Source organism: Gallus gallus, chromosome 33, assembly GCF_016699485.2.
Source record: "Gallus gallus isolate bGalGal1 chromosome 33, bGalGal1.mat.broiler.GRCg7b, whole genome shotgun sequence".
NCBI lineage: Eukaryota > Metazoa > Chordata > Aves > Galliformes > Phasianidae > Gallus > Gallus gallus.
Window position 1 is genome coordinate 1,112,123 of NC_052564.1, and position 9,836 is coordinate 1,121,958.

At 48.9% G+C, this 9,836-nt stretch overlaps 1 protein-coding gene across 1 annotated transcript; it reads left to right on the forward strand.

Moving 5' to 3' along the window:
- Positions 1 to 7,336: 7,336 nt before the first annotated feature.
- LOC121107965 (olfactory receptor 14C36-like) lies at positions 7,337 to 8,047 on the forward strand (the record flags this gene model as incomplete). The annotated part of the gene is made up of 2 exons (XM_040654609.1): positions 7,337 to 7,441; positions 7,742 to 8,047. Coding segments are annotated over 2 exons (411 nt in total), but the record flags the coding sequence as incomplete, so codon positions are not given.
- Between the last annotated feature and the right edge of the window lie 1,789 nt (positions 8,048 to 9,836).

The following is a 9,836-nucleotide window of genomic DNA, read 5'->3' on the forward strand; positions in this document are numbered from 1 at the left end:
CAGGCATAACATTACAGAATCATTCAATGATTAGGCTAAGGTTGGAGGGGCTTTCAAAGTGCACCTGGTTCCCAGCCCTCAGCCACGGGCAGGGCTGCCAACCACCGGATCAGGCTGCCAGGATCCCATCCATTCTGACCTTGAATGCCTCCACGCATGTGGCACACAAAACATATTTGGGCAACGTGTTCCACTTCCATAGAGTAGAATTTTTTTTCTTAAAAGCTAAGTTAAATCACCCCTCGGTACTTTAAAGCCATTTCCCTTTGTCCTACAACTATCAGACGATCTCATCCCAACCCTAAGGTTAAAACATGTCATCTGCTAATGGAAACACGGGGACTGAAATGGGATCAGTTCCCCAGAGGTCCATGGGAGCCATTACGTCCTCTTAGCTGAGTTCAGATGTGCACAAAGTTCAGATGTCTGTGTGTGAACCCCTCATCTGAACGCTTGGTCTTCATTCAACAGGGACTGCATTGCTCACACACACACTCAGGATTGTTTGGAGTGCCTGGGCTGATCCTAGTTGTGTGCTGGTGCTTGTAAAGTGTGGTGGAAAATCTCTGAGACAGACACCTCCTTCCTGAGCATCAGCTGAGGGCCAGAAGGGAGGTATTCTTGGCCATCCTAAATGCCACCACAGCCCTGTGCTTAGGGTACCCAGTGTGCCTTTTGCACCTTTCCCCATGGAGCATGTAGCGTTACTCCTTTGATCAAATGGATGAACGCACAACAGAAGACCAGATATTCCTCTCTGTTCCATCTGTGGCATACTCTGGAGTTCAAGGCATTACAAAGCTATGGCACGTCTACATTCTTTCACTGACGACACCTCATTTTGAAGATACCAAATTGGGAGGTGCTGTTGCCTCCACTAAGGGTGGAGAGGACTTGCAGAGAAATGTGGACAAGTTAGAGAACAGGGCATGCAGCAACCACGTGAAGTATAACAAGAACAAGGGACTGATTCCACACCTGGGGAGGGTCAACCCTAGACATACACACTGACTGGGGATGGGACACTGTCTTGCTATCAGGGATTTGGGGGTCCTGGTTGTGCAAAGGTCGTTGTCCTGCTCTGCACTGCTGCAGCCTCACCTGGACCACTGTGTGCACTGCTGGGCATCACAGAACATAAAGGACATAAAACTATGGGAGTGTGTCCAAAGGAGAGCACTGGACGAGGACCCCAAGGAAAGGAGTTACAGAACCAAGATTGCAGGAGTTCAAGAAGCATTCAGACAACACTCTCGATGATATGGTCTGCCTTTTGGGTAGTTGTGTGGAGCCAGAAGTTGGACTTGATAATCCTTGTGTGTCCTTTCCAGCACAGGATATTCTAGGATTCTATGATAGTGGGTACAAGCATGATGATGTTGGAGTCACTGTGCTGTCACAGTGGATAGGAGCTTACTGACACCTGAGTCGTTGTGTTGTCTCGGTGGTGTAGTGAGCAGTGATGTCAGAATTACTGAGTGGTGGCAGTGGTCAGGATTACAGTGATGTCAGAGTCACTGCGCTGTGACATAACGGGAGAAAATCTCAGTGAGCTCAGCATCACTGTGTTATATCACAGCTGATAGGAGCACAGTGGTGTTGCAGTCAGTCAGGAGCTCAGCATGTGGGTGAGCATCAGACATGGCATCCCCAGAACCAAACACTCCCAGTGAGGAAATGGAGCGTCCAGCTAGGCCTCAGAGAACTGAAGTTTCAAGTTTTATTGTCACTGACTATTTGTTCAGACTGGGCCCTTCTCACATCCCACAGCCTGGGATGAGACACACTGCCCACATGGGACTTGGGCCTCATGGCATCCTTGTACACCATGCAGAGCCTGGGAGCTGCTGTCCCCTTGTCTTTCATTTGACCTCATACAATCCTGCATCCCACTGCCCCAGGAAGGGCCCTGAGCCAGCATGAGGGACAGGATCCCCGTGCCAGGGGTCTGGGGATCAGGGCTTGGTCTTTCTGTTTCATAAGACAAAGGAGGGTTTCCTCAGCATCACAGCCACCATCCCAGTGCCTGTGTCTGCCTGTAAGCATGGCTTCCAATTATCTGCTCTAACAAGTCCCTGGGGAAGCTTGCTTGTTAGTGGCCCTCAGTGGGGCCCATTAATACTCCAAGAAACTTCTCTGTTCCTTCTGACTTGGTCTTCTTGAGCACTTTGTGCAGTCTTGTCTCTTCAGAGGTGGTTGATGGACTCAGCAGCAAAAGCCCCCTGGGTCCCATTACAACCTAAAGAGCCCTACTGTGCCTTGTGCCTTCCTGTCATCTTCTTCAGGTGTTCAGAACTTGTACAGCTAAATGGAGAGGTATCTGGAGAGAGCTTAAAGTGGTAGAGACTGATGGGCATTTCCAAAGTCCAGTAATTCATTTATTTATAGTTGTGTTTAAACAAGAATTTATAGAGGCACTTGGCAGTTGATATTGATCCAGTACGTCACCTAATGAGCTTTAATCTGTCACTGTGTGGAACAAAGTCTTCCTCATCATCTCCACCCCATTTCTTCTCACATCAGCCCCATGGGACTGGCATCACTTCTCCTCACATCACTCTTCTCCTCTGGAGTCACCCGCTCACTGTTAGACCTCCTTTGCACCAACTCCCACTGGCTTTCCTCAGAGAACCAACTGCACGTGGGCAATGAAAGATTTCTCTCTTATTTTTATTTTATTTTATTTTATTTTTTACAACAAACAGAAGGAAAAGTAATGCAATTGTATGAACAGAAAAACACGGTGATCATCTGCATGCCTCGTCCAAGCTGCATCTACTGAGGTTTCTCTTTCACAGGGAATACTTGTAAAAGAAATGAGTTAGACAGAGAGAGGAAGGGATAGATATAATCACAGTGAAGGAGTTGATAAGAGAGTCCATCAGACTATGGACAGATGGTGAAGGTTCCAGTAATCTCCCTGAAGGTCACAGATCAGCCAGATAGTTGGCAGGTATATGAGTGAAGAAAGAGCCAGGGATGGGAAAATGTGGAGAGCAATGGGAAGAGCGTATGTCCAGATGACCTGCTGAAAACATGCCTTCCAGCATGGTCATGTATTAAGGAGAGATGGAGACACATGGAGGATGAGGGTCATGAAATACGCAGCAGGGTAGAGCAGCTGTGGGCACTGGACATTAGTCACAGGGCATTGGCACTGGCTCCGCTGCCTGTGTCGCTGTACCTGAAGACATCTGTGACCTGCAAACACAGTTCTGGGAAACATTGCCATTTCTCAAGAAGAATAAATAAATAAATAATAAATAAATCTTTCATAGAGCAGTTTTTTCATCTTAAAAAGAAATACGAACATGAGAATATTTGATGTTGACAAGTGTGTCAACACATTTTCATTGATTTCTATCTTTGTCTTCAGTTCTTTGTTTCAATTTTATTGACATAAACACCTTCCAGATTTCAGAAAGAAAACTTCTGTCTCTCTTCACAGGGAAGTGCTCCAAACGCAGTCAGCTTGTGTGAACTTTACAAAATCCACTCCAGGTTGCTGACATTTTTCTTGTGTTGGAGGCACTTCTCTGGGTAACGTCTTCCCTCCATCTTCTAGCCGTGGTCTTCTTCATATTAAAAAAAAAAAAAAAAAGAAAAAAAAAAAAGAGTGTGACACTTTACACCATTTCTGAACAGTAGGTCAAGGATGAATGGTAGTAAACTGAAAGAGACATTTACATTTGATGTCTGGAAGGCAATCCTTACATTTTTAAGATTATGATTTGAGGCACAGTACAGGTGTGGAACAGGTAGCCCAGAGAAGTTGTGGCTGCCCCATCCCTAGAGACGTTCAAGATGTCACGTGTCCCAGGCATCCAGATCAACTGTGTGATAGCCCTGCCCACAGCAAGGGAGTTGGAATTAGATGGTCTTTATGGTCATTTCTATCCCAAATCATTCAAGGGTACTGTGATTCCTGTCAGTCGCTTCCAACTAGAAATGCTGTTTGCTCAGGTTTTCCCTGATGTCCTCCTCTTTCACCAAGGGCATACCTGCCTTGCACCAACATTTCCCACCTGTCTCAGGCACCTAGGATTCCAATAAGCCCAGTCCAACTAATCAACAGTGAGGTCAGGAAGGAAAGGAGTATCAGAGACTTCTCCATGTCCTGTCTCACCAGGTTCCCTGCCTCATTCTACTGTGGGCTTACATTTTCCATATCCTTCCTTTAGTCACGTACTTATTTCTACAAGCCCTTCTTGTCTTTGATATGCCTGGGCACATTCAATTGCAGTTGATCTTAGCATTCCTAAACTCATCTCAGCAGGTACACCAAGCAAATTATCCACATTGCTGCCAGGTGACCTCTTCTTGTTTCCACTCCCTGTATGCTTCCTTTCTGTGTTTGTGACTGACCTGGTCTATCTTTCCCATTCGTGCAGGACTTCTGACATTTTTTCTTTTCTTCCTCTTCCTTGAGATGGACTTATTCTGCTTGGAAGTGGTGATCCTCAGACAGTTACTATATTTTTTTGACAATATTCCCCTCAGAGTCTTACCCAGAGGAACCAGCAGCCCAGGTTCTCTTTGATCTTCGCATTCCCCCCAGCAGAGCACCACACCTCTTTGGATCCTCTATGGCTTGGGTCGGGAAGCTGCCATATATCCTTTCCAGGGATGTTCAGGATGGTGTATGCCCTGCTGTGCTACTCCTGCATAAGACACTAGAGTGAAAAAGGCCCAAAATGTGGGCAAGGGCTCCACAGCATGAAGCTCCCATCTGCCTGTAGAGGACTCCTTCCACTTGCTCTTCCTGATCAGGAAGCCAGGAACAGACACTGTTGGTCTCCTCTGTTGGCCATCTCCATTCGCTCTCACCTGGCTGCTCTGCCATCCCCAGGCAGAGCTCAGTGCACTCTCACAGAGGGCAGTCGCCCTTCCTTGTCTCCTCATCCATCCATAGTACAGACTCTGTATCCCCCTTGTGCAGCGGTCCAGTTGTGGAAGCCATTTAACTGTGTCCCTGTGGTCCAAACAAGAGCTCAGGCCTGCAACTGTACAAACATTTCTAGCTCATTCATGCTGGGGTTCTCATTAGTGTAAAATAACATAATAAGTCATCCTAACTGGAAAGCATCATGGGAGTTAGCCTGTCTGGATAGCTCATCTTTATATTTGTGTTCAGAAAGTGGCACAAAGTCAATGGACCTATGGTGGAACTCTGAGTGAGCACAGACACATTTAGGGCATGGCTTTCCTGAAGGCCCTGTGCTGCATTTGCAGATGCATGTGAGTGTGCTCAACAGTGCAGGGAACTGCCATGACATGCAGCAGATCTGATGCCATTTGCAGAAAACTGAGCCTTCATCAGTTGAAGATACCCCAGGCACCTTGGTCATCACCCAGGGTCTGTGTGTGAGCAACTGAATCCCCGCTGAAGGACCAACGACTCAGAGCAGGAGCTCACATGCAGGCAACTCCTTGTGCACACCTGAACTGAACCAGAGGAATCCCAGCTTCTGTGGGCCTGTGGAAAGCTGAATGCCATTTCAGCCCCAGGGTTTCCATCAAGGGATGAGATGCCTGCACTGCCTCAGCTGGATCACTGCCCTGCACAGGGGAAGGCCACCCCTCCATGTGCTTCTCTGTGTGCCTTCTTGTTACAGCAAACATTCTCTGGTACGACTAACCATGTGTCTGGAATGGGTCACTGTCCTTTGGTGGTTAATGCAGCAGATCTCCGTACAGCCACAATGCTGTTGTCTTTCAGGAACTGTTGGCTGTGGAGACTCAGGGCCATCTCAGGGGAGATGAGTGGGAAGGATAAAAATGACATCCTCTGCTGCTGATCTGGGCCAGACTTCTGGGATACAGGGAGCTCCTACAAGTGGGCAGTGCAGCAGAGAGACAGCTGTGCCCAGGAGCAGCTCTTCTGCACAGCACAGCAGGGCTGGGGGAATGAACTGCAGACAGCATGAGGATAGAAGAGAAAGAAGAGAGGGATTACAGCATGTATGGGCTGTGAGCAGGCAGACAGCTCATTGGAGGAGGATTGCTCACAGCTCTTGACAAGGTAAGTCTCTCGCTGCAGGCCATGCAGCTGCTTTTCCTGGAGGTATCACTGAATTTGAGACAACCCATAGCAGATCAGGCTGAAGACACACCCAGCTGTGGGGAAGGACCTGCTCCAGCTGAGTGTTTCCGTGCTGCAGTGTCAGAGCACAGCCCGGAGGGCTGCGTGTCCCAGGACAGCTGCAGGCTGTGCAGCCGGGGGTGCAGCCGGGTGCCCAGGGCTGTGGTGCAGAGCAGGGTCCCTGCTGTGCCCCAGGGGCTGTGTGCCGGGGCAGGGACTCTGCCGCCTGCCAGGCTCAGCACTCAGCCTGCCCGGGGAGCTGCCCAGGGCACTGCGGGGAGACGTGTGGGGGGAAGGAGCCCCCTGGCAGGGCAGGGGCCTTCTGCTGCCACAGCTGCTGCCTGGGGCAGGGGGATCACAGCTACACTGCACACCAGAATGTTTCCAAGAGCACTTTGCACGAGGAGATACAAGGCAGGGATTTTCCTTTTGCTATTCTTAGGGAAGGAAAAAGGATGGGAGGCTGAAATCTGAATAGAGGCTGTCAACTTTGAACACACCTCTGAGACTCCTGAATTTTACTTCACTCAGTCACTTGTTGTGTATACAGTCACAGAGAATGTGCTTTCAGCCACTCCTTGCTCGAAAGATAGAAGCAGTTGAAATGATTGTCAATTTCTGCAGATAGGAATAATGCACTTAACCTGTGAACAGACACCTTTCTCCAGAAGAAATTCATGTGCACAGAGGTTGGGTTTGTGGGCTCTAAGAGCAGTTGGGGTAAACATGAGAGACGTGGAAACATAATATATCCAGGAATATGGGATAAGATTAGAAAATGAGAGGAAGGCAAAAGCTCCATAAGCTTCTTCTACTTACGGATTGCTGAGCTTCATGAAATTAAATTCAAGGAATGGAGCTAATGAACACTGTCCTTAAAGAAAGAAAAGGTTTTACGGCATAGCAGAAGGTGTGACTGTGAGAACTGCCGTGTCATTATGTTGTGCACCCTGAACAGGACTCCATGCCCAGGAACCACAGATGCCCAACAGCAGCTCCATCAGCGAGTTCCTCCTCCTGGCGTTGGCAGACACGCGGCAGCTGCAGCTCCTGCACTTCTGGCTCTTGCTGGGCATCTACCTGGCTGCCCTCCTGGGCAACGGCCTCATCAGCACAGCCGTAGCCTGCGACCACCGCCTGCACACCCCCATGTACTTCTTCCTCCTCAACCTCGCCCTCCTCGACCTGGCCTGCATCTCCACCACTCTCCCCAAAGCCATGGCCAATGCCCTCTGGCACACCAGGGACATCTCCTACGCAGGATGTGCTGCACAGATCTTTTTCTTTGTCTTCTTCATCTTGTCAGAATATTTTCTTCTCACTGTGATGTCCTATGACCGCTACGTTGCCATCTGCAAGCCCCTGCACTACGGGACCCTGCTGGGCAGCAGAGCTTGTGTCACCATGGCAGCAGCTGCCTGGGCCACTGGGCTTCTCTTTTCACTGCTGCACACTGCCAGTGTATTTTCACTGCCTCTGTGCCAAGGCAATGCTGTGAATCAGTTCTTCTGTGAAATCCCCCATATCCTCAAGCTCTCCTGCTCAAACTCCTACTTCACTGAAATTTGGCTTCTTGTGGGTAGTGCCTGGTTTACCTTTGCATGCTTTGTCTTCATTCTTTTCTCCTATGTGCATGTTTTCAGGGCTGTGCTGCGGATGCCCTCTGAGCAGGGACGGCACAAAGCCTTCTCCACGTGCCTCCCTCACCTGGCTGTGCTCTCCCTTCTCATCAGCTCTGCCTTTTTTGCTTATTTGAAGCCACCCTCCATCTCCTCCCCATCCCTGGACCTGATGGTGTCGTTTCTATACTCGGTGGTACCTCCAGCAGTGAACCCCCTCATCTACAGCCTGAGGAACCAGGAGATCCGTGGTGCCCTCAGGGAAATACTTCAATATACACTGTTTCTCCATCAAAAATATATTCATCATACTCTGAAGACTCCAAAAAGTTTAAGAAAAGCTTGACTTTTTATGTGATGTTTACATTTTTTCTTCAGGTTTGTTTGTCATACCTATGATAAATGTAATTCCAATTAAACAATATTTATAATCATTCTTTATCTTCTACTGTCTACTTCTATGTGATGAATCTATTGTACTTAAGGAACCAGGTTCTATATGTAGATCAGCAGAAAATCATTTGTCTTGCCTCCCATCTAGTCTGAATCATCAGAAGAAAATCATAGAATCACAGAATCATAGAATGGCTTAGTTTGGAAGGGACTTCGTGAATCATCAAGCTCCAATCCCCCAGCTCCAGATATGGCCACAGTCCTCCACATTTAACACTAGAGCAGGCTGCCCAGCGCTCCCATCCAACCTGGCCTTGAACACCTCCAGGGACAGGGAATCCTTAACCTCTCTAGGCAGCCTGTTCCAGCACCTCACCACTCTTGTGGCAAAGAACCTCTTCCTGAGGTGAAGCTTTAATGGACCTGGTGCTCACCAGTGCAGAGTATAGCATCGGAGATTTTAAGATTGGAGGCAACCTGGGCTGCAGTGATCATGCCCTGGTGGAGTTTGAGATCTGGAGGAATGCTGGCCTGGAAAAGAGCAGAGCTAGGAGCCTGTGCTTTAGGAGAGCAAACTTCCTGCTGCTTAAGGAACTGCTGAGTGGGATCTCCGGGGAAAGTGTCCTTGAGGGCATGGGTACAGAACAGAGCTGGCAGCACCTTGGGGACACCCTTCTGAGAGCGCCAGAGCTCTCAAACCCCTGGCAGAAGAAATTGAGCAGAGGAGGTGGGCGACTGGCATGGCTGAGCAAGGACTTGCAGCTGAAACTGAGGGAAAAGAGGGAAATGTACAGGAAGTGGAAGCAGGGTTGTGTAGGCTGGGAAGAACATAGGGACATTGCCTGCATGTGTAGAAGTAAGATTAGGAAAGCCAAGGCACAGATCGAGCTGAACGTGGTGAGGGATGTGAAAATAACAAGAAGGGGTGAAAATAACAAGAAGGTACATAAGCAGGAGGAGACAGATCAAGGAGGGTGTTCCCCCTCTGATAAATGAGGACGGAGAGCTGGCTTCCTCAGACATGGAAAAAGCTGAGGTGCTCAGTAAGTGCTTTGCCTTGGTCTTCACTGGTAGTCAGGCTCCTCCCCGTGCCTGCCAGGACCCTGAAGCCCTAGGTGTGGGTGAGAGGAGTGGATTCTGTCCCACTGTAACAGTGCAACACGTCTGAGTCCTTCTCATGAAACTGAATGTATATAAGCCCATGGGGCCAGATAATATCCATCCTAGGGTTCTGTGAGAGATGGCTGATGCGGTTGCTGAGCCACTCTCCATCGTATTTGAAAAATCATGGCTGTCTGGTGAAGTCCCCAGTGACTGGAAAAAGGGAAATGTTACTCTCATTTTTAAGAAAGGGAGAAAGGATAACGTGGGGAACTACAGGCCGGTGAGCCTCACCTCTGTGCCTGGGAAGATCATGGAGCAGATCCTCCTAGAAGCTATGTTAAGGAACATAGGGGATAAAGAGGTGATCCGAGACAGCCAGCATGGTTTCACCAAGGGCAGATCATGCCTGGCCAATCTGGTGTCCTTCTACGATGGAGTGACGGCTTCGGTGGATGGGAAAAAGGGCGATGGATGTCGTCTACCTGGACTTGTGCAAGGCTTCTGACATGGTCCCTCACCACATCCTTCTCTCTAAATTGGAGAAGTGTGGATTTGAAGGATGGACTGCTCAGTGGATTAGGAACTGGCTGCCCAAATGCAGCCAAAGGGTAGTGATCAATGGCTCTGTGTCAGGGTGG